General features: G+C 33.7%; 1 protein-coding gene across 2 annotated transcripts; it reads right to left on the bottom strand.

Annotated features, from left to right (window-relative positions):
• Positions 1-388: 388 nt before the first annotated feature.
• Positions 389-26,051, bottom strand: LOC143052196 (titin-like). Of its 2 annotated transcripts, none has more exons than XM_076225160.1 (15): positions 25,853-26,051; positions 24,064-24,180; positions 22,635-22,793; positions 20,880-20,931; positions 18,911-18,991; positions 14,662-14,994; positions 13,886-14,146; positions 12,450-12,731; positions 9,751-9,863; positions 8,076-8,217; positions 5,635-5,898; positions 4,597-4,660; positions 3,290-3,356; positions 2,533-2,669; positions 389-491 (listed from the first exon to the last, which is right to left on the bottom strand). In XM_076225160.1, the coding sequence occupies exons 1-15, from the start codon at positions 25,994-25,996 to the stop codon at positions 449-451; spliced, it is 2,259 nt and encodes a 752-aa protein (XP_076081275.1). In that variant the 5' UTR covers positions 25,997-26,051; the 3' UTR covers positions 389-448. The 2 variants fall into 2 exon arrangements, with proteins under 2 accessions (XP_076081275.1, XP_076081277.1); XM_076225162.1 differs by having other exon boundaries at positions 24,097-24,180.
• Between the last annotated feature and the right edge of the window lie 130 nt (positions 26,052-26,181).

Genomic DNA, 26,181 nt, shown 5'->3' with positions numbered 1-26,181 from the left:
ATGAACAGAAAAGACTCACAGTTTTTCAGCTCAAAATTTAGACGGGCTACAGGAACACTTATTTATACAGTACCCAGCTTCATCAATAACTACCTCAACCAAAAACAAATCACCGAAAATCTAACCTGAAGCGGGACGAACAAAAGAACGAACGGACGGACAAACGGGCGCGAAAGAAATCACAGACCGAAAACATAATGCCTTTAAGTTGGGCATACAAATAACACATATTTTCAACAAGTTATATAAAAAAGAAGATGTGATATGATTGCCAATGAGACAACTCTCCACAAGAGACCAAAATGACACAGAAATTAACAACTACAGGTCACCGTACGGCCTTCAACAAAGAGCAAAAGGCCCCGAAATAATAATGTATAACAATTCATGCGAGAAAACTAACGTTTATTTGATGTTTATTTTGATCCTATGCATCATCAGCCCCAGCTCACACGGAAACAACAATAGCTTCAGACAAGGATGTTGACGTACTGAAATATAAATCATTCAAAATAAGTGTGCACATATACAATATTGGAGTGCATAAAAAATAAGTGTGCAAATAAAAAATAAGTGCGCAAACAAACAATGAGTTTGCACATAAACAATAAATGTGCAAACAAACAAGGAGTGTGCACATAAACAGTATGCGTGCACACAAACAGTATGTGTGGAGTGCATTCAAAATCTAATCTTTATAATTGTTAAGATATAAAGTTGTAGGAAATGTAACACATAGCGTAGAAAAGTAGCATAAATTTAAGAAACAAATGCGCCTTTTGAGATTTCATTGGGGTGTAAAATTGGTGCACACAAAGCACATTTTGTAGAAATGTGTGCATTATCGACACTTTTACTGCCCTATCAAATTATTAAAAGAGGTATTCATTTCTTGTAATTATTATCTTTTAAGCTGAGACTATGAACGAATAGTTTAATACATTTTTTCTTTTACTTACTTGTGTATTTGTCACGTGTCATTAGAAATATAACAATTCATTCTAATATAAAGGATACTTTTTTATGACACGCGATTCTTGTTAGCCAATAAAAACTAACGGATAATAACCGATTCTGATGGAACATACATGTAATGCAATTATTCCAAATTTTTGACTTGATTTGCCCAAGTTCAACTTGTAAACAGACATTATGTGCGGTTTTATATCCTTCACAATTTCTGTCCTATTTTTTCAAAAGTGTATTTTTGTTTATAATTGCTTTTTCTGAAACATGTATAAAGCTGACTAGGAGGTGAAGTTTTGCTCATAGTTGTAGATTTACAGAGACCTACAGTTGATATATAGTGTAAAGATGTATCATTATAAGTCGTACCACATCGTCTTATTCTATTTAAATAATGTATTTTATTAAAAAAAATATACAAACGAGAGGAGGATTAAAACAAGAATGAAAGTATTTGATAATGATAATTCATTTTAGTCAGACATGATAATAAAATATTGCCAGTGATCCGTGTGAAACAAAAATATCAATGATTGCAATAACTTAAAAGCACAGACATTTACTCTGTACCCAAGTTTATTTTATCTGCCATATAACCGTGTTTGCATATAATCATGATAATTCCCTTATTTAGTTCATTTGCTAGACATGCCTGTATATAGGGTGTGAAAGGTGGAACAGGATGTGCCTTCACTTCTGAAGTATCTGTGATCACTCCTAATTATTGATTGGGTTCCTGTTGTCCAGACTTTAATTTTCCATATTGTGTTTTGTGTAGTGTTATTTGTCTGTTTGTCTATTGGTATATTTCTTTTTCAACCATGGCATTGTCCGTCTACATTCGACTAATGAGTTTGAATGTCTCTTAGGTATATTTCACTTCTGTTTTGAAAATATATTACCTGAATGCCGAATTACAGACACCATATATTACCTGAATGCCGAATTACAGACACCATATATTACCTGAATGCCGAATTACTAACATCATATATTACCTGAATGCCGAATTACAAACACCATATATTACCTGAATGCCGAATTACAGAAACCATATATTACCTGAATGCCGAATTACAGAAACCATATATTACCTGAATGCCGAATTACAGACACCATATATTACCTGAATGCCGAATTACAGACACCATATATTACCTGAATGCCGAACTAGAGACACTATATATGACCATTATGCCGAACTAGAGACACCATATATTACATCAATGCCGGTTTAGATACACCATGTATAACCTCTATGCCGAACTAGACACACCATATATGACCTCAATTCTGAACTAGAGACACCAAATATTACCTGAATGCCGAACTAGAGACACCATATATTACCTGAATGCCGAACTAGATACACTATATATAACCTCAATGCCGAACTAGAGAAATCATACATTACCTGAATGCCGAACTAGATACACTATATATTACCTCAATACTGAACTAGACACCATATATTACCTGAATGCCGAACTAGACACCATAAATACCTGAACGCCAAACTAGAGACACCATATATTACCTCAATGCCGAACTAGAGACAAATATTACCTTAATGCCGAACTAGAGATACCATTTCTAGTGGAAGCTAAATACGGAGGTGATGCTGCTGCATTCTCCCAGATAACCTCACCACCACGTGTTTTGATCACACCACTATGCACTCCGCTTCTACATACGGATGAACTCTTAAAATAAAATATGCTTTGAAGCCAATATTCGATTTGAGGACTAAATATTGTCACAGTAAGTATACTATGTCGCAATAAGCATGTTTATTTTGTGTCACAGAGGGCAGAGTATAAGTATGATATTTTACAATACCCGATACATCAAACTGGTTCAGCCCTGCCCCATTCTGTATGTGCCTGTCCCAAGGCAAGAACCTGTAATTTAGTGGTTTTCGTATGTAGTTTAATATTTGTCATTTCAGGGCCTTTTATACCCGAGCAGTGACTCATTGTTAAAGGCTGTACGTTGACATATGGCTCTTAATTTCTGGTTCATGTTGTATCTTGTGAAGAATTTTCTCATCGGCATTCATACCGCACCTTCTTTTTATTGTTATAAATAACAATAAACTTTTAATGAGAAATAAAATTCTGATCAGATACATGTCTTTGCACGTTTTACAAGTAGCTTTATTGCAGAAACTTTCAATTATTTCTTTATTGTTGAATACAAGAACAAACTGCATTTCGATAAGGGGACACAGAACGGGTTGGTCATCAATAATCGGAAAAGCAATTTCAAATAGTTTAAAATGATCAAATTTGATTGGTTGATTAACGTTTGACGTATGTTTTACCACATCATAGCTTCCAGTGCCATACACAGGTGCTGACGCCAATGGACAATCGTTCGGGCAATGTACTCTAAAATCAAATATGTGTGTCATACAGATAATATTATGTGAAAAAGGGATTAAATACATAAGATTAAACAAAACAGATTTCCGGTCTTAATTGCGCATGCTGCAAACTGATCAACTCGTACTTGTACAAAAATACTATATCACGACTATATAAAGTCAGTAATGTTTGACTGTGTCTTAATAATGTTGTCCTGTACATATCAACAACTTCTTAAAGTTCAATTATTTATCAAGTCTTCCCTTGGTAAGGTTAAAAAACAAATGTCAAAACGTTAGATGGACTTTCCTAAGTCACTCATACCACATAATCTTACGTCTTTTTAATAAAACAAATATAATCTAGTTAAATAGATTGTATTAAAATTTCAGACTCAACATACCGTTTCTGCATTAATAACAAAGGTTAACAAATTAATTGTCTCTAGAATAACATGTATTTAAACCTTAGGACTCCCAACTACGAAAAAATATTTGTTAACCGGTGTCGAGGAGTAAACCAAGAAAAAATAGATCACGGACCAATCATATTCAAGTATTTGAAGATATACAAATCACATAAGAATTACTAGTATTGCATTTAATCAGATGTTAACTATATTCATAAAACAGAAGATATTTAATTTAAACAAAGTAGTCTACGAGGACGCAAACAAATCTCAAATCATTCTAAAACTTAGAATTTGTGAGATTTTGGTTCATTCTTAAGGTGACCTGAACTAAAATTAATTTGGCTCGTTTAATTTTCTTTAAATTTTGACAAAGTATTTAGTTTGACCCTTTGACAAAAATATAAAAATTTCAAAAACTTTGAACCAACCGTTTAATCAGAAAAATTACACTGGTTATATAGCAGTTTGACAAAAACTTATTTTGATCATTGAGAAGCTTGATATTCCCTTGACAACACAACGTCATTAAAACGTTCTGCTGATTTTACAGAGTTATCTCCCTGTAGTGTTAGGTACTTCCTTAAGCACTATTTTTATCATAGACGATGTTAAGTTTAAAAAAGTTAAATGACGCATTGAAGTTGTCAGAAAAGTTCACTTGCGTTAATAACATCAGCATAGTATATCTTCAAAGTCTGCCTGAGTCTTTTTAAACTATTTAATGTTAAATCATTGTATGGAACGCGATTAATATTCTTTACTATACGTTGTGCATAAAATATTATACGCAACACATTTAATAATAGCCGCAGGATTCAATAGCTTGCTATAGAAATGTTTAAAATGTCTCACCCACACATTAGCTCGCATGGTAAAAACACGGAATCACAAGTAACGGTTCCCTTGTCTTCATATACTGAAAATATATCCAACGATCAAAATTCGGCAATGTTGTAACAATGAAATTAACACAATATATTGTATTTAGTTACATTTTCAAAGGAATGCAAAGGAATTGCATTTTTAAATATATTTTCTAGTCTGCTAAAATATATAAAGAGCACTGTCATGAACGATACCAGGGTTGCGTTCAATATCTTAGCTGCCACGTAGCGCTACCTAGATTTTGGCTTTGAATGTATAGCTAGCCTAGTCGCTGAATAGATCTAGATAGCCCCAAATATTCATGCGCTCTAATGAGGCCAAAATAGCATCGGAATAGGTTTTACCAATGACATCATTTTGATAGGCTAGCTACGTAGCATTTTGTTCAACGTAGATAGATTAAATATCTAAGATATAGCGGACAACTAGCTGCTACGATATCAAACGCAACCCTGGTGTAATTTGAGGGTTACGGAATGTACAATTTAGAATGGAAATAGGGAATATGTCAACGAGACAACAACCTGACAATATAGTAGAAGACAACCCAAGGTCAAAAATGTGTCTGCAACTCAGCGAGAAAATCCAGCACACGGAGGCGGTCTTCGTCTGGCCCTTTAACAACATGTGCATAGTTCAGCGAAAACGGACTTCACACTAAACTCTAAAACATATTTAAATGATGTAAATCAGCTATCAACACTTCTCTTTGCAATCTAGAGAAACCGTTCGTATTTGGAAATGCATTTAATTGGGGAAAACCAATACTGCATTAAAGTTAAGTTCAACACCTTGTCTCAAAAGCCATTGTTAAGGAAACGACCATTTAGAAAAAAATACTCGGATTCCAATTTGATGAAGAAAAAAATATATTGTAGTCAAACAGTTGACAAATAAAGAATATTCTGAAGCAAGATTTTCCCATAATTTTATAGTGTAACTCCCCCCTTTTTGTAGTTAAATCGTTGATCCCTTAGCTTATTTATCTCCTATTATTAGACATACCTACAGCTGTTCTATTGGCAGAACCAAGGTTATTAGACGCAACACACATGTAATTCCCAAGGTCGTTAGGTGACGATACACCCAGGACCAGTAGAGTTCTGTCCGGAAGTATGATGTGTTTACCGTCCTTGACAACTGGTGCCCCGTTGTGATACCACTGAACGTTCAAAGGGGATTCCCCGGTAGCCTGGCAGTCGATTCCAAAGTTGGTGGTAGATTTGCCAACAGCAATGTGTTTTGTTTTGATCTTAACGACGGGTGATTCTAAATATAGAAACAAACAAACATTTATCTAGTTAATTAGGAAAAATAAAGTCTCAACAAAATGTTTTTCTGATACCGTTTTTCTAATTGTATTTTTATATAAAAGTAACGTTTGATAAATGCGTATATCAAGAGTTTATCATTATTAACTCTACATCACTATTTAAAAACTACATGTATGAATAAAAAAAAAAACAACATCTAAAGATACAGAATTGTATGCAGTAACATGAATATCTTTTGATTTTTTTGAACATATTAGTTGAATTCTTGAATATATTTTTTAATTTTGAATCTTTACTATAAGATAAAAAAAACTTTCAGATTTTGATCCAAGAGTAAAACAAATTCCTTAAAAAATTATCTTAATATATAATAAATAAAATAGTTTTGAGAAAGAGTTTTTTGGCTTCAGGGGTAATAAAACAAATAAGAGAGTTAACTCTTGGAAAGTCAACTGATTTTTTTTTTTATTATATAATAAAAGTAAGGAAAATTCAAGCTTCTCAATGATCAAAATTAGTATTTGGGTCATTTTAAAAAAATGTCGAATTTTGAAATTGAAAAAAATATTAAAAGTTACTTATTCAAACAACCCTCTACATAAGCAAATCAAAACAAGCAGTACTTTTAGAACAACATATTAAAAGATGCAATCTTAATGATGTCATACAAGAATATCTTGAAACATATTTTGATCGGTGGTACAATATTTTGTCTATCCTGTTACCATTTTCAAAAGAAATTTTTGGGTATTAAGAAAAGGTTAAAAAAAATGTTAAGCTTGTTTTACGTAGTCTATTAGATGGTTTTCAAGAGAATAAACTTCTATATATATTCATTCTGTAAAATAATAGATTGTTTTCCAATTTTCCAGGTTGTACTGAAAAATGCCTCTAAAAATTGGTTTTCAAAAGTTGTAAAAATTACCACCAGTAATGCAAGTCTAAGATAGCAATTTATATTGTTCGGCATTTTTCACCCTTTCAAATAAACCCAACATCAAGTAAATCCATCATAGGTTACTTTACTTTTCTCTTTATTTCATTGGTAACAGGAACGTACGTTTCTGATATATCACTATATGAAAGTCTATCCTGTTATCTTTTTGTCTATCCTGTTACCGATATCAGTATTGCACCTGCAAATGCTTAATTAGGAAGATTAAGACGTTATAGATGAGTTCAAACAATGAAAAATTTCATTTTGCACCTATATGCTAAGATAAAAAAAATAACGACGTTTTCGTCTACAATTGACTATCCCCTTACTGTAACCATAGCAACCATAGTAACAGGATAGACATAACAGGATAGACAAATTTCTTCGTTTTTGATTGCTGTTGTGAAATAACTACTCCCTTTGGTGAAATGATTATGGTTTTCTATTGTGAATCCGGTTTCCAACACGTTTATAATATTGCAGTTTTTACAAGCATACTGTTGGTGTAATTAATCAAAATTGTTGGTAACAGCATAGACATGAAAAAGTACACTCTATTTTTTTCACTAAATGTCTTGAAATTTCTTTTCTCTACACTGTCGCTCAAGAAACGAGGCGTTTTAAATGTAAAGATTACTTTGTAATTTTGAAATCAACACCGACTGATTCAATATTCATAGGGAAAATAATTTACCGGCTGATTTAAGTAGCGGTAACAGGATGAACATGAACCTCCCGTACGCTGATTGAATTTATTTTGTAGATAATATGTTACATACAATGATAAAGAAGCTACGATTTTTCGTTAGAGTAATAACAAACGTTCTTAAAAAATCTCTTTTGCAGATATCAAGGCGATCAGAAAATCGGAAAAAATCATTTGAATTGTGTTTTTCTGACACTGTATGCACACAAATACCCCCAAAATCGGCCTTATATGCAGTTTAATCTTATCAAAATAGATGTTAGGTGTGTGTGTTTATTATTAATGTTCTGAATCACAAATCCGACAAGCTTTCATTTAAACCATTACAACTGAAATTTCAATTAGAAATAAAAAATTTAGCATGGGTGTACTGAAAATTTGACATTTTTTGAAAATGACCCATTTGTCAAACTGTTGAAATTATTCCTGTTAATAAAATTTTAAGGAAAATATTTTGGTTTAATATTTTGGAAATGTTTTAGTCAAAGTATTCGGTATCCTCTTAATAAAAGGACAAGAGTGTACGAACCTTTTACTTGTAACAGTACCGTGAATGTATCGGTTCCGAATACATTAGTAGCAGTACATTGGTATGGTCCTTGGTCTTTCTTTTCAACATTGATCATGACAAGATCTTTGTCTTTGTTCTCGTATATATTATTAACGTTAGGCTGCAAAAAATATAGACTTTAACTGATGGTTGACTGACGGCAAATATATGAGCGTCCGGATAGGGTATTCTTCATTTTAACCACTACTCTTCTCTATTGTATTTATTTCTACACCCCAGTATTCTATATTCGATATAAAAGGGAAAGACCTTACTGTATTTCTTCTGTTTATTATTATTATTTTTGTCTATTTTCCTTAATTTTCTATATGTTTGTTCTTAAGGTGGTACCTAACACTACAGGGAGATAACTCTGTAAATTTAGCTGAACGTTTTAATTGCGTTGTGTTGTTAAGGGAATATCAAGCTTCTCAATGATCAAAATAAGTTTTTGTCAAACTGCTATATAACCAGTGTAATTTTTCTGATAAAACAGTTGGTTCAAATTTTTGAAATTTTTATATTTTTGTAAAAGGGTCAAAGTAAACGCTTTGTCAAAATTTTAAGAAAATTAAACGAGCCAACTTAATTTTAGTTAAAGTGTTGGGTACCACCTTAATTTTGCGACTTTTGCTCAATTTTTGCGTCTGGCGTACTAAATTATAATCCGGGTACCTTTGTTAACTATGTATTCTCTATTATGTAAATACCAATCCAGACCGCCATATGATACTTGTCTTTTAAAAAATAGGGGCTTAGAAATGGAGTAACTACATTAAAATATGGACATAAAAACAGGCTGTATTACAATCCTTCTGGCCAGCTAAAAGCTAAAATCACTCAGCAGAAATACACTGTATACTAGTACGAAGATCATGCTACTTTCGACGATAGTTCCTTTTCAAATTGAGTGAGATTGTGAGACGTCAATGAGACAATATTTCAAACGACAATTATGAGCGAAGTGTCAACGTACGTTCTTCAACAATATAGACAGTGACTGTACAACGTCAAGCTCAAAATCGATAAGAGTATATATCAACATTTTGCGTCTAAAAAAGACCATTTGATTGTAACAAAATTTACCGATTAATAGGATGTGGTTCCAACAAGTCTTACCGGTGGAGACCACGTTGTTGTTATGAAACTTACATGTGGAGACCGCGTTGTTTTTATGTATCTTACATGTAGAGACCATGTGCTTATTTTTAAACTGACTGGTGAAGACCACGTAGTTGCTATGAAACTTAATGTTGGAGACCACGTGGTTGTTGTGAAAATTATCGTGCTTGAGTCCACATTGTTGTTATGAAACTAACAGCGTCTGACGTATCAAATTATAAGCATGGTACTTTTAATAACTATTTACAGGTGGAGAAAACATGTTTGTTACGATACTTACCGTTGGAGACCACGTGGTTGTTATGTAACTTGTACATGTGGAGACCATGTGCTTGTTTTTAAACTGACTGGTGAAGACCACGTGGTTGTTATGAATCTTAATGTTGGAGACCACGTGGTTGTGGTGAAAAATATTGTGCTGGAGTCCACATAGTTGTTATGAAACTTACAGGGTCTGACGTATCAAATTATAAGCCTGGTACCTTTGATAACTATGTGCAGGTGGAGAAAACATGGTTGTTACAATACTTACCGGTGGAGACCACGTGGTTGTGGGTTTCGGCTCTCCTACAGCATTGCAGTGAATTATTTTAGTTTCCCCAGCTACAGCAGTGATAACACTTGGCATTTGTACCTTTGGAGGGCCTTTAAAGTAGCAATACATCATGAACTATATTATTTATTATGGTGATATATTTTTATTCTTTGAAACCATCTTTCTTCATCAAATTCGTGCTATTTGGATTCGGTATGTACTACACATTTAATTTCGTAAGAACTTTGCCATCGTCAACATCTTAGCTACATTTACTTTATGAACTACTAGCATTGTCAAATTAAATAAAACGACAAAAGTCATTATGAATGACTGAACCGACTTACATTTGTAGTTCAAACTTATCAGGACTGAGTTATCTTCCTCTTTGCTGGTGAAACAAAGAAACAAAATTGTTTCATGCATGAAAAATACGCAAATACAACCCGATCCTAAACAGGGATGACCTTGTATCGCATCATGTTAAAACATGTGCGCCTGGTAGAATGTTACAGATGGCAAACCCAAGACTTTTACATATTTCGTGGACAGGCATATAGCGGCGAAAATCTTGTGTGCAAGTTATAGTGCCTGTTTGAAAACATAGCTCATTCGTATGCTGCATGGAGGGGAAGTAATGAACGCATAAGATCAGAACATCTGTATCTTGTGACTTTATTATTATTCTACCCTATATATATGCATTTTACACCGAACTCTTTATCTACATGAATAGCATGTAAAATCATGCGAGTATCTACTTCGTCGGGCGTACAAAAGTGCAGTTAGCCAATCAGAATAAAGTATCATAATGAAACATACATCTAATGTAATTATTTCCTAAAACAAAACAACGATCTTCAAAATAACTCGACTATTCAAAACATACATATCGACCATACAACAAGTAAAAAGACAAATGAAGTAAGTGACAATTGTCCTAGTTAATGACCTGATAGTGTAAGCTACAAAACGATTAACGGCACGAGAAAAGGCGTGTTTGAATCCAGGCAGAATTATCACTAAATTTGTGTTTTAAATTACTATCAGGGCCGTAACTACCTATGCGGCAACTGCCTCCCCTGAATTTTTGAAGTAATAAAATGAAATATTGACAATATATACACGAAGAACTTGAATTTATATTATAAGCAACATTAGTTTACAGTTTTAACATTGTTATCATGATACGTGATATGTCTGTCATTTTCCGGATTTTTGATCGGAAGTGAACCGTTTCAGTATTTATTTTATTTATTTTTTTCGTGTGGCCGTCCGTCTGTTATTCAGTATTCGTACGAGAACACGTATGAAACTTTGCTTTCGACAATTTTGATTAAAACATAACTATTCACATTTATTTAAGGGCTCAATTAAGCAGAGGAAGTTACCTTTGTATTGTGAATCTTTTAAGATATCGGAAATTCATTACCGGCTGAATCAGCTGTTGGATTGTTTTTTAACGTCTCCCGATCGTACGAGAACATTATGGTCAATGCCTCCCATTTGTTGTAGCAGGGATTTTCTATACTAAGTATATACTAGCATAGAAAGTACCTGGTTGTAGTTATTAACATGTCTGTTCAGCTTTCAAAAATACTGAAATTCAAGGTCCTCGATAAAAAAAAAACATCTTGCGTTCTTTAATCTTGCTTTATATGTTTTTTTAACTTACCAGTCTGATTTCTAACAAAAATATCTTTAAATACAGATAATAATTGTTTGCATAAAAAATGCTCCCAGGATCCAGCAATACTGATGTTTCTTACAGTCACGGTCAAGAAATCAAAGGAAAACGGGTTATTTTTAGCCATTTTACTAAGAGAGAAAAATCGGCGTCACGATGAATTTTAATGTTAATAGTTATAGGTCAAAGTACGGCCTTCAAGACGGAGCCTTGGCTCACCCGGAACAGCAATCTCAGCTTATTTTTGCATAAAAATTGCTTCCAGGTTCAAGGAAAACTGACGTTTCTTAAAGTAAGGAAATCGAAGGGAAACGGGTCATTTTTAGCCATTGACTGAGAGAAAAAAAATTTGCGGGGGGCTGCGCCCCCCAACCCCTCTATCTTGGGGGCCTCAATCGGCGGCCCCAAAACGCCTGCCTCCCCTGAATTCGAACCCCAGTTACGGCCCTGACTATTTTCTTCTCACCGATTAACATTACACGAAATATATTTGGCACACATATGAACCATGTCTTATTGATGAAATCAGAGTAAAAATCTTGTGAAAGTTACGCGCAATAAATTTTCTTTCGTTCAAAATGTGACAAATTTCAGCTAAAAAAATAGTCTTACAAAAATCATGAAATACTTACACTTAAATTATATAAATCTTTTCAGCTTTTGTTATATGATAAATTTAATTTTTGATTTAGATGATCAGTATCATTTGAACAAATAACACAGAAAGCAATAATTTTATTTTTCGTGTTGAAGATGGCCTGTATGAGTAGGTATTTTTGGGTACCCTTAGAAAGCACAAAATTTTGAAAAACGTGACCACGGTAGCTTACGGCGACATTCGTGATTGGAAAATATAATGATTTTCCAATAGTTTGCATATAAATATAGCCGTGTGTTATCCGATAACTTAAACTCGTTCACTAGACGTCTTTTTCGATACCGGGCACCCTACTATTAGTGTACCTTTAGTTATGCAATTATTAGCTGTTTATTATTCTTCGTCACATACCTTGAGTTATTAAGTAAGCCGACTTTGATAATGTCTCTACGCCATTGGAGGCTTCACATTCATATTTCCCGGCATCCCCTGCTAAGGCACTTATAATCTGTATCTGTGATCCATCTGGTATGCCATACACGCCTTGTGTCACTGGTACCCTTTGACCATTAGCTGCTATATGGTACCAGCGAATTGTTGGTTTTGGATTCCCGCCAAATTTACATTCCATTTTTACCGGAAGTCCGGTAAGTATAGTGTGATTTTGCGGAACTTCCAATATTTGAATATGCTCTGAAATATTATTATAAAAAAGCAAAAAAAGTCTCAGATATAATATTCATCAATGGAAATGTTATTTAAAAATGATAACGTGCATTTTCTTTTAAACTCCATACATACGTACAAAAGGGTGTCTCCATATAAGTACTTAAGAATATTATACACCGCATTTGAAAATACCACCGAATGCTGTTTCGTGTGGTATTCTGCTCTTTTAGTCACTCAGTGTTCTTGGAAATTTGAGTAAAATTGTTCTATACATAATTGATTGATTGATAGTCACAAGTGATCTTGTTTTTCAGTTTATAGTTTTCTTTGTTGTCTTTTGTGCACACATGTTTGTCTGTTTGGATCTTTTAGTGTGTCATTGTGTTGTCAGTTTATTCTCGAATTATGAGTTTGAATGTCCCTTTGTCACGTATGTTTTTCATTGTCATAGTCATACAGAAAAGGATGATCATACACGTGATATTTGTTTTTGTGTTTTGTTTTCATCCTCGTGCTTATAAAATAAAACAACTCTTCATAAATTGTGTGCGTAAGGAGAGCTCTTCTTGATTTCTACAAGCTAAGATTAAGGATTACGGACAGAAAAAAAGAGGTGTACACGGAATGCCTGAATGTGCGGGTTATTTTACAGTGAGCACTATCTTTTTGAGGTTATTTCGAATAAACAGAAAAAAATAATTCATTCATTTCTTGTAATTTAATACTAAATTCCATGATAAATGAGTTAATCCAAGTCCAAGTCTGTCACAAATCCAGGATAGTTTAAGAAAGTTATTTAAATTTTCAAAAACTTTGAAATTCAAATGTAATGTTAACTGGCAGAAAAAACTAAGTTCATTTATAAGTAAAATACGGATAAACATATTTTCTTTCTTAAAACTTTACTTCTGGATACTATCTTATGATCACAAACAAGCTTCTGCCCATTCTTGTCGAAATCCAAGATAGTTTAAGAAAGTTATTAAAATCTTAAAAACTTTAATCACAGAGTGAATGTTTGTGGATGCCGACGACGGAATGTAGCATCACTATGTCTCGCTTTGGCGACGAAAGTCTCAGGCTCGGAAAAAAAACATGGTCACATGACTTAATTATTTCCGTGAGCTGAAAGACAGAAACTTCCATCCAAAATAAAATATTAAATGTTAAATACGTACTGAATACCTCTAAAACAGTCTGTTTACTAGCGGATCCAAGTGCATTCGTTGCTATGCAATTAAATATGGCAGAATCCGCCGTAGTCGTATTTGTAATGGTAATGACAGTTCCGTTCACTTCAAACCGACTGCCCAATGACATTGGAGGTGGAGACCATGTGATCTTAGGAGTTGGTGAAGCATTGACGTCACAGACGACTTTCACTGTTGAACCTTCTGTGACCTTTACTAATTGGTTTGTATTCGTGAATGTTGGCTTTGCTAAATTGAAATAAATTAAAAAATCAAAATAATTATACATGTATTTGCATTCCTGTTCAGATGCAAAATAAGTTGTAAATTTCAGCAGTCATAAATTGACTAACATGTATGAGCGCAGATGGTACTTTAAACTACAGGGAGATAACTCTGTAACATCAGCCGGACGTTTTAAATCACTATGAGGCTTCTCAATGATCAAAATTAGTATTTGTCACACTGCTATATATCCCCAACCATTTTTTCCGATTTTTGTCAAAGCGTTTACGAAGTAAATATTTTGTCAAAATTTCATGCCGAATTACTTTTAGTGAAGGTGTTTGGTACCACATTAGTGTATTATTTTGTCTTTATTTCTTGCTAGTATAAAGTGTACAGACTTTATGAACTCCTAAGACGTAATTTGAAAATTAGTACAAGTAATTTATTAACATTTAGACTGTTTCATTATTCACTTAAATGTGTCTGCTTCAATTGACCATGATGCCCATGTACAAATATCTATTTTCATATCTCACCTAAAACATCACAGCAGCTGGGTCCAACAAATGATTTCACGTTTGATGAGGCACCAGAAGGACCCGGTGGTCCAGGGCTGCCATCTTGTCCCGCTGGTCCAGGAGGACCCGGTGGTCCAGGACTGCCATCTTGTCCCGCTGGTCCAGGAGGACCCGGTTGTCCAGGGCTGCCATCTTGTCCAGGTGGACCTGGAAGACCGTCTCGTCCTGCGGGACCTTGCTGACCAGGAAGGCCCATTTCTCCTTTTGGACCCGGTGGTCCTGATGCACCATTTAAACCTGCCGGACCTTGATCTCCCTTCAATCCTGGCAATCCTATATCTCCTTTTATGCCTGTTTGAAATAATTTAATAAATCTTTTGTAGTATTGGATAGAACAAAAACTAAGCAAAAATAGAACAAATCATTTCATGTTCCCCTACGAATTGCATGCTGTATGTAAGCCAAAGTATAAAGGTCAATGAGACTATTGATGTTGGGTTCTTAGAACCGTATTCTTTGACTTTTTTTAGCAGTTTTTTTTTCATTTTTTATAAATTTTGCTCATTATTCTCTATTTTGTATATTTTTGTACCCAATCTTTCTCTTCTTTATTATTTTGGACTATTTTTCTCTGTTCTTTAAATTGATTGCCCGTTGTTTTGCACACTTGTCCAAAATCAATCTAATTAAAAACCGATCTCTCATCGCTCCCGTTTTCTGATATGTCGCGTGGCGACATATCAGAAACAGGAGCGATGAGAGATCGGTTTTTAATTAGATTGGTCCAATATTCTCTATTCTATAGACCCTATAGACTACCGGTCCTCATTAATACATAGTTGTAGGCGATTCTTAATGAAACAGTTTAGAAATGAAACACTTGTATCGTGCTTTCATCTTACTACCACTCGTATTTTAAAGAACAGAAACAGGAAGCAAATTTTTAAGCTGATTCAACATAAAATATAACTAGAGGCTCTAAAGAGCCTGTGTCGCTCACCTTGGTATATGTGAATATTAAACAAAGGAAGCAGATGGATTCATGACAAAATTATGTTTTGGTGATGGTGATGTGTTTGTACATCTTACTTTACTGAACATTCTTGCTGCTTACAATTATCTCTATCTTTAATGATCTTGGCAAAGTAGTTTCAGTGGAAAATGTTAGTAAAAATTTACAAATTTTATGAAAATTGTTAAAAATTGACTATAAAGGACAATAACTCCTTAGGGGTCAATTGACCATTTTGGTCATGTTTACTTATTTTTAGGTCTTACTTTGCTGTACATTATTGCTGTTTACAGTTTATCTCTATCTATAATAATATTCAAGATAATAACAAAAAACGGCAAAATTTCCTTAAAATTACCAATTTAGGGGCAGCAACCCAACAACCGGTTGTCGGGTCAATCTGAAAATTTCAGGGCAGATAGATCTTGACATGATAAACAATTTAACTCAGTCAGATTTGCTCTAAATGCTTTGATTTTTGAGTTATAAGCCAAAAACTGCATTTTACCCCTATGTTCTATATTTAGCCGTGGCGGCCATCTTGTTTGGATGGCCGGGTCACCGGACACATTTTTTAAACTACATACCCCAAAGATGATTGTGGCCAAGTTTGGATTAATTTAGCCCAGTAGTTTCAGAGGAGAAGATTTTTGTAAAAGATTACTAAGATTTACGAAAAAGGGTTAAAAATTGACTATAAAGGGCAATAACTCCTTAAGGGGTCAACTGACCATTTCGGTCATGTTGACTTATTTGTAGATCTTACTTTGCCGAACATTATTGCTGTTTACAGTTTATCTCTATCTATAATAATATTCAAGATAATAACCAAAAACAGCAAAATTTCCATAAAAATTACCAAATCAGGGGCAGCAACCCAACAACGGGTTGTCCGATTCATCTGAAAATTTCAGGGCAGATAGATCTTAACCTGATAAACAATTTTACTCCTGTCAGATTTGCTCTAAATGCTTTGGTTTTTGAGTTATAAGCCAAAAACTGCATTTTACCCCTATGTTCTATTTTTAGCCATGGTTGCCATCTTGGTTGGTTGGCCGGGTCACCGAACACATTTCTTAAACTAGATACCCCAATGATGATTGTGACCAAGTTTGATTAAATTTGGTCTAGTAGTTTTAGAGGAGAAGATTTTTGTAAAAGTTAACGACGACGGACGACGACGGACGCAGGACGACGACGGACGACGACGGACGCCGGACGCAAAGTGATGGGAAAAGCTCACTTGGCCCTTCGGGCCAGGTGAGCTAAAAATGCAAATTATCAACGAAAAGTGAGTTATAACCTGCCATAATCCATTATTATGAGTCCATATTCATGCAGGAGTCTGCAAGTCAGTGTTTGTCGTGTTTTGCTGTATACTAGTATCATATTTGTTTATTTATAATTGTTTGTTGGATATCTGTCATCTCATGGCATTTTATATCTTCACATGCGGTATTGTATATTGATCATTATTGAAGACCGTATGGTGACCCATGGTCATATATAGGTCATTCTCCATGATGAAAAGTCTCATAATCTATCTTACTTCATCTTCATATTTTCATATCTAGCAAATTTAAACAGTAATAATACAGTTAAGGATGTTCGCTTTTTAAAAGACTGTTATAAATTAAAAGTATATAAATAAAGAAAATGAAAAAGCAGAAAAAAATGGAGGGTTCGTGTGCTTGTTTTCGAGATATAAGCCGTTGAAAATTTGGCGGGAAATAATTCTCTCTAGATTTTTCTTTCACTTAACATTGGCACCTTTTTTGTTTAAAAAACTATGAAAAAATAACAAGGATTTCATAAGATTTTGAAATATGGCTTTTTAAATAATATGTAATAAAAATATGAAAAGAAAAGTAGGGGTTAGTGGGCAAATTTTTTTAATGTTAATACATGGATAAAACCAGAGGATTCCGAAAATCTGGCAGAAATTCAAGAAGTAGAGGAGCAAACATCCTTAAGCTGCTTGAAGTCATATTGATAGTTTCAAAGAAGAGAGGGTTAAACATATGTGTAGAACAACAGGACAAGACAGATGGACAAGGTGTTTGCACTATATAGCTCCAATTTCTAGAGTGTGGTATGATGGGAACACAGGAAAAGAGAAGTACCATTTGTTTTTAGGATATGTTTATATAAAATTAAGAAGATGTGACAATAAGGCTACACTCCATCAGAGACCCCAAAGACATAGACGTTAACTACTACAGGTCATTGTATGGCCTTAAACAATGAACTACATCCATGCTGCATAGGCAACAATAAGGGAGCTACAATTGATTTTTATGGGGGGGGGGGGGGGGGGTCCAGGATGAAAAATTTTGTCCTGCATTTTTTTTTAGCTGTAATCTCTGTCCTGCCTTTTTTTTTTAGTTTATCTTGACTTTTTTTTACCTAAATTGTCGTCCTGACTTTTTTTTTTTTTTTTTGCAAGTGTCTCATCCTGCCTTTTTTTTTTACTCAAAACTCCTGTCCGGCCTAATTTTTTCAAATTTCACCCCGAAATGAATATTTTAAAACAATTCCAACGAGGAAACTAACCACATGATTGATGAACAAAACAATGAACACAAAACAACTATGATACACAGTTATAAACGACAACCACTGAATTAGGGGGGCTCTTTACTAGGGATAGGCATATACGGAATTATTTTGGAGATATTAATAATAAATTTATTTGCAAAATACACTCATATTGGTCAAGCAAACACAAATACAAACATATCAGATACAGATAGCGAAAAATAACAAATACAAACGTTTTCTTTTTTTATAGTTATAAATAGAAATGTAACCTTTGATGGACATTGGCCTCATTTTCGAAATTCTAAAGATTACTGTATCAAATCACCAACTTCTATCCAAAGCTCAGATTCAGGATTTAAAAGTTATCATGATATGAAATAAATTTCAAAAGGGAGAAAAACTGTTGAAATTACAATGGGATCTATATAAAATTTAAGAAGAAATAAAAAAATTGTCAACCCTATCCGATGATCAATAATCTACTATTCATCTTCAAACTTTTTTGATAATCGATAATAATTCGATAATAGAAATGGATGCATAAGGATTATCGTCAGTACCACAGGCACTTGTCTCAGAAAAAAATCCTTTATACCTTTATATAGAATTATATTAAGGTATATCCTATAGGGGGAGAAAATTCTGAGAAAAGTGCCTGGGGTCAGTACTGACAATTATACAATTTTCTATAGAACTATTTATAAAGTTACAAACCTGGTAAGCCAGTGGGACCTTGAACGCCAGGATCACCTTTAGACCCAGTTTCTCCTTTTTGTCCTGGTTTACCGTCAGGTCCTAAAAAGTATGAAATATTGTATTATAACTTCGTTAATAAACTTTAAAATATCTCATAACAAGAATGTGTCCATAGTACACGGTACTCGCACTATCATTTTCTGTGTTTGGCATTTAAATTAGTAAGATCATATTATCACAGGGAACATGTATACTAAGTTTCAAGTTGATTGGGCTTCAACTTCATAAAAAACTTCCTTGACCAAATTAACCTGAAATGTACACTATCATTTTCTATGTCCAGTGAACCGTGAAATTGGAATCATAACACTAATTTGGCATTGAAATTAGAAAGATCTATCATAGGGCAAATGTGTACTGAGTTTCAAGTTGATTGGACTTCAACTCCGTCAAAAGCTACCTTGACCAAAAACTTTAACCTGAAGCGGGACGAACGGACGGAAGGACGAACGAACGGACGGAAGGACGAACGAACGGACGCACAGACCAGAAAATATAATGCCCCTCTATGGTTGAAATGGTTGAAGTCAATATATCATAAACTTCTTTTTCTATCTTTTAGGGTTAGTTTGCTGTAATTTAGAATACTACATGTGAACCACTATTTTGTTTTTTACAAACCAATTTGCATATTAAAAAATAATAAATATAAGTTTTTTTAATTTTCATATTAATCAAAATTTGTCGTAAAATTTGTTTTGCCTTTCCTGTACAACACTTTATGAAGTTGGTGTTTAAAATATATAATGAAGCACAATAACCGATATTATTAGTTACATAGTAGTTACATAGTGTGTTAGTGACCTAATACGGTATATATGGTGTCAGTAAATTCCATGTGGGGTGAGAGCGAAGCTCGAATCCCCATATGAAATTTACTGATCCCATATATACCGTATTACGTCACTAGCACACTATGTAACGAATCTATCTTACCGACTATCTTAACGTGAAAAATTTAGAACAGTGACCTATCAAAATGAGCAAGTCTTCATTACAGTTAGCATTAACATGATTAAGAAACTACTCCATTGATTCTACAAAAACAGATGCCAACAATGACAACTTTTTAGTGTTTTATGAATTTATTTCAATCTTAATCATCAATTTCTTCGTCTGTAGAAACCTTTAAGATTTTTTCTCAGTACTGGTTTGTTTTTCTAAAGGGACGTTACACCACTACTAACCGTGTATGAAATAAGCCCCACCTCCCTACTACAAATGTACCTTATATGGAATATAAAGGGACGTAGCTCCACTACTAACCGTGTATGAAATAGCCCCGCCTTCCTACTAACCTAATATCAAATATACACGGTTTCCACGAGGACGCTTTTAACCAATCATATTTCTAGAAATGTATAGGAGGTAAGATAAAACAATATGTTGGACGGCATTATCACAGAAGGTTCAGCACTTTAATATTGCTGTAGTTTTGAGGTTTCTATGAAATTTGAAAATATAGACAATTCGAAGCTTAAACTTTGCCACCTTCGCTTTTCACGCCAAGAAAGGACTGGACTCTTTTATCCCTACTTTTTCATACTTTCAATCTGAATGGCTAAATTTATACATTTTTTTTGTCTCTCGAGTCTGAGATATCACCTAAATCCCATTCATATGCCATATGATTAAATCTGATCCCAAGCAGAAATGTAACATTTAATAAGGGTCTGGATGGGGTTACCAGAATAGAGAACAATGGACAAAAATTCAGAATAAATAGCTTAACATAATGAAAAACAGGTCAAGTAAATTAAGTATAGAGATTAATTGGGTGGTGAAGTATAAAAAGAGAAAGAATAATGGACAAAATGTAGATTCGAATACCAAAAAGGTTTTAAAAAAATACAAAAGACACAATTCAAGGATCCCCCTCCCCTAGTATAGACCCTTTATTATTGTTCAAGACTAAGAGAAGTCTTACCTGGCATACATAGTTTGCTATCATTGGCGCAGTATTTGTCAAACAATGTTACCTACAAAAATAGCAAGGCACTGAAGTTAAGTACTTGATTAGAATGCACAATTATTTGTAATTATGATTTCCAGTTCGAGTTAAACCCCCGAAACGTTCTACAGCGACGCTTCGATAATTGCATATTTTTTGTTTTACTGGACAATCCATACTGTGCATAGTAAAAGGTTAGTATATAACAACGACAGACACTTGTTTCTAAAAAAAATGATATATTTAAGAATATATTTTTTTTTTCAAAAACAAGTGCCTGTGATAACAACGGAAAATAGTCCAAGAAAACACCATTCTTAATCCTTTGTCCAAAGAGGAGCACAATTAAAATATACTAGAACACACCCGCAAAATCGCGGGCATTCAGAACGTGGTTGAAAGTATGTAAACTGTTGTAGGAAGAATTTTGTAAAAAATTTTGTGACTGGAAAATTTAAGGAAAGGTATCAAAAGTCATAGGTGCTTGGGGATAGGACAATTGTTCTTGTCCCCTTCCTCCTTTTTTCCAATTTTCCATTTTTTTTTTGTTTTCTATTAGTTTCAATATGAACATGCATTACTATAAATAAATGGTAGTTGCTCTTTACTATCAATTCTCAGTTTATAAATCAATGATTTTTTGTAAAAGATTTGATGACTGGATAACCTCAGAAAAGGTATGAGGTCATACATGTAGGCACTTTGGGACAGGACTTTTGTTTTGTTTTTTTGCCCGGCTTCTTCTTCTCTCCAATGTTTCCATTTTTTTTTTGTTTGTTTATCAATTTTACTAACACAGGAATAATGTTAGCGCTTATCTGTATATTATGTTCATTCATTCCTATAAAAGGGGTCTCTGACTCATTGGTGTTTCGATCCCGGGTACCACTTACACTATGTACGTAAGACATTCTCATTTTTGTAATTTACCATGTCCCGCTAGACTTCATTTCCCGTTTTCACGGCACAATAATTTGACTATCACGTGTCACACTGTAACTGCCGTGGATAGTTTTGCTGTAGTTTGTGTTACTCAGTCTTAAATAATTATTATGTAGTATTTTGAAGACTGGTGTTTTCCCATTCAACCCATTTTTACTATAATTTTGTTGGTCTCTATTCGACTTAATTTTTGTCTTTGATAGTTACAATATTGATGATTCTGTAGAGTTCAATTGAAATATAACGTAATATTCTAATTTTGGATGTAACACGTCTTCTGATTGGCTGACGTTATTTTGTTATCAGCCCATAGACATAATTTAGTCATGTGACCGTGAGGTCATCAACTTTTTTCATGGTTTTCTACGGTTTAAAATTGAATTTAGAATTAAATTATAAGAAATGACTGTAATATTTTTCTCTCTATTCGAAATAACATAAAAAATGTGGTGCACACTGAATAACCCGCTACTCTCGTTATTCAGTGTGCACCAAATTTTTTATGTTATTTCTTCATCCAGCAGTAATGTGCCGTACACTGCGACAGAGCTAATAGATCATGGAAACACATCCTAGGATGAACAAACAAGATCATTTTTTATACAAAATAAAATTCATAAAAGATGTCTGGCTTATTTGTACACTGTCACAAATCATTTGAAATTGTGGCTGTACATGCCTTCTACTTATAAACGAGGACCGAGGATATTTTTTGTATCGGTTGTTCCATTGATTTCAAATAAAACGGAAACCATGTTGGTATCTTCGCGTAGTTGAAAATAAAAGTACCTCTGCGTTTGCCAGCTGTTCAAATATTTTAGCCATCTCGTTTCCTGTTGACGTTTGTCGCCCCTGTCTGGCAGTTCCTTTCGTATGGTCCAGATATATTGCAAAGTCTTTGAGAACTTCTAGTGCCGTTTCTTGACATGTTACTCGTATCGTTTGTGTCTAATAAAAAGGAAAGTTGATTAGTTTAAAATACTAATGTTCTCTCTTTCTCATGCAGACCCACACAACAAGCAAACTTGTATAATAATTCATTCACACAGTAATAACAGCATTTTTCACTGCGAGTGTAATACAGACTCGGGTATTACACCGATGGGACAGTTTTTAATTGCACATGTAAAAAAATAAAAAGTGGTTATCATGCTGCCTTTAAAAATTTTAAAATATATAAACTAAGTGTTCAAGACTCTTGGTGATAAAATGACCAGATACTTTCAAAGACAGAAAATAACAACCATATTTTGAATCTTGAAGGGGGAATGTAAAACAAGAGGCAATTAACTGTGTGTGTTATAAAATCGTTCAAATGTCTTAAAACTAAACTGTGGAAAGAAGATTGAGATTAACTTTTAAGTAGGGAAATACGTTTTACTAACAGGAATTATCACATTGGTTCTAGGAAATGGAGCGTAATTTTCGATAATGGTGTAATTATCACAACAACTGCGTACGAACATTTGATCTGACAATTTATGTCAAACCATGATATTTTCCTATCAAAAGACGTACACCATATAAACATGTCTCTGTATCGTGAAATCCACCATTGCACAAGGGCAAGTATGGTTCTTGATTCAATGTCTAATTTTTAAGTACCTTTAATTGTTTCGTATTTATTTGTTTTATCATTTTTTCTTAGAGGATTTGTAAAATAAGGTTACTCTAACATTTACGCTTGCATGTGTGGTAGTTGGATCATAATGCAAAACAAATCATTGTCGTCCTGGGTGCCGAAAGAAAGAACCATCCACGGTACTTTAACTTGATCAAACGGTACAAGATTTATCGTTTTTGTGAAGCAGTACCCAAGATAACTTGGAAGGAAGTTCATAGAAAATTTTGGTATATTCATAAGTTTTTATTGATTTCAACTTGAACTCATCTTCGTTTACTTTTGTTATTACTGCCACGATGAAAGTGCAGTTTCAGCATCATCAACTTAATTTACCAAAGATATTTATAAAACAGCAATCTGGGTATTTTTTAAAGATTGGGTCTAACCTGTAAATCCGTAAGAACTTTTATTTCAATATGAGTACTTAACCCGGGTGCGCACTTATAATACCCAGGATGACAATAACCTGTTTAGCAATAACAACATTTAAAATGTTCGATAAAATCCTTTTTGAGAAGTTGTTTCGGAATATTAACAATTTATACATGGCTAATATGCGGAATGCATGTTTCACCAAAGGTAGTGCACACTTACTTGTTTTGGTTGTAAATTGTTTCCATAACTTACTAAGGTATTTTGATCCAGAGATCGCTTATGGTTCTCATGTTTGCCTTCTACTGTATTCCGTAACACTTCAAGGAATGATTCTGTCTGAAAATATAAATGGGATTGTTATTATAATAATTGTTATTAATCAATACCTTTAGGAAAAAAATATTGATAATTAAGTGCCAATGTGCCCTAGAATAGAATCAGTCAGTAATGAAAACATGACAAACAAATATATAAATGACATAAATAACGCCTTTAGTTTTTTCGTTTGAATCGTTTTCATTGTCATTTCGGGGCCTTTTATAGCTGACTATGCGGTATGGGCTTTGCTCATTGTTGAAGGCCGTACGGTGACTTTAGATGTTAATTTGTGTGTCATTTTGGTCTCTTGTGGATAGTTGTCTCATTGGCAATCTTACCACATCTTCATATATGTATATTTCAACATGTAACGTACGTTTTTTTTTCTCCCGTTCTGTTATTTTAAGATATGTTTTGGTTGAAATGCAAGTTAGAAATTACCAATTAATGTGGTACCTAACAATACAGGGAGATAACTCTGTAAAGTCAGCTAAACGTTTTAATTACATTGTGTTGTAAAAGGAAATTCAATATTAAGCTTCTCAATGATCAAAGTTGGTGTTTGTCAAATTGCTATATAACCAGTGTAATTTTTCTGACAAAACGGTTGGTTTAAAATTTTAAAATTTTTTATATTTTTATTAAAGTCTCTAAGTAAATACTTTGACAAAAGTTTATGAAAATTAAACGAGCCAAATTAATTTTAGTGAAAGTGTTGAGTACCACCTTAAGAGGTTCTCATGTTTAACTCATGAAATAGTTTCAGTATTTGCCAATAATCTAACCAAAAGTTATATAGGGATTTCTCAAATTATCCTTCATGAATAAAACAAAATTTATATGCAGAAATGTATTGCTGTTTTGGTGACATTTTGTAGATTAGTTCCAGAAAAAAACTGAGTGTACCATTTTCTGTTTTCTTTTGATTCCACAAAGCAGTGACCTATAGTTTTTAATTTCTGTGTCATTTTGTTTCTTGTGAAGAGTTGTCTCATTGACAATAATTTGATTTGCAGCACTGATTTTCTTTTATAAATATACACCCCCCCCCTCAATTTATCATTTCTTGGATCGTCTAGATAATCCAGAAGAAAACATTTTCCCTTATTCACACATTACACTATTCTCAAAGCAAAGTATATTTTTAGTTCAAAAAAGTGTAACCTTTAGACTTCTATTTTAGCTAAAGGTCTGTGAGTTTGTATACTTATTTGCATTCATAGAACATAATTATGGAAATACAAAAATATTTACCACATATTTAATATACATGACTTTGAAAATACATAATTATTGTATGGAGTGTATAAAAACAAGCCACGTCCGATGGGAACTTTGGATATTAAATACGACGAGCCGTGTATAAAGCGTACCACGGCGCTCTTCTGCTCTACCTATTAACATGTTGACATACTGCAAGAGTACTCGTGTCACTACATAACAATCAACTTTCTTCAGCGATAGTCCATATGTCCTACCAAGAATCTTGGTTGACCCATTTTAAGTACCTAGTACAGAGTGCTGCTCCGTCCTGCATTTGAATGAACTATTTTCCACTGAACGCTTTGCAAATGATTAACCTTACGCTAGGAAAAACCAAAAATGAAAACAATATGGAACCAGTAGAAACACATATACACTGTACCTATATGAACCTAAGATATACATTGTCAATCAAATCATCTCTTACATTTTGAAAACCTGTCTGCTTTTCCAAATCCTGTATCCTGCCAAACTGGTATACGGTCAATGTAATAAATGCTGAAAGATGGAGAATAGAGACCAGTACTAAACTGTAAACAACAAGTGAACTATTCTCCTTGGCTCCCTTCATTATGTAATGTCTGACCAAATAACATTTGGAGGAGTTGTGACCTGGAGAATTTCGTGTTATCTAAAACTATTTGATAAGGCAGACACTTTGAACTTAGGTTAGTGTGTGGTACTAAACGATGCATTTCATTCATAAGTCCATTTTTAGAACAGTAATTTAGTACTTAAATCATGCAGGATTGAATT

The sequence above is a fragment of the Mytilus galloprovincialis genome, chromosome 11, assembly GCF_965363235.1.
Source record: "Mytilus galloprovincialis chromosome 11, xbMytGall1.hap1.1, whole genome shotgun sequence".
Classification (NCBI taxonomy): domain Eukaryota; kingdom Metazoa; phylum Mollusca; class Bivalvia; order Mytilida; family Mytilidae; genus Mytilus; species Mytilus galloprovincialis.
Note: the sequence above shows the minus strand (reverse complement) of the source record. Positions and strands in the feature narration are given on the sequence as shown.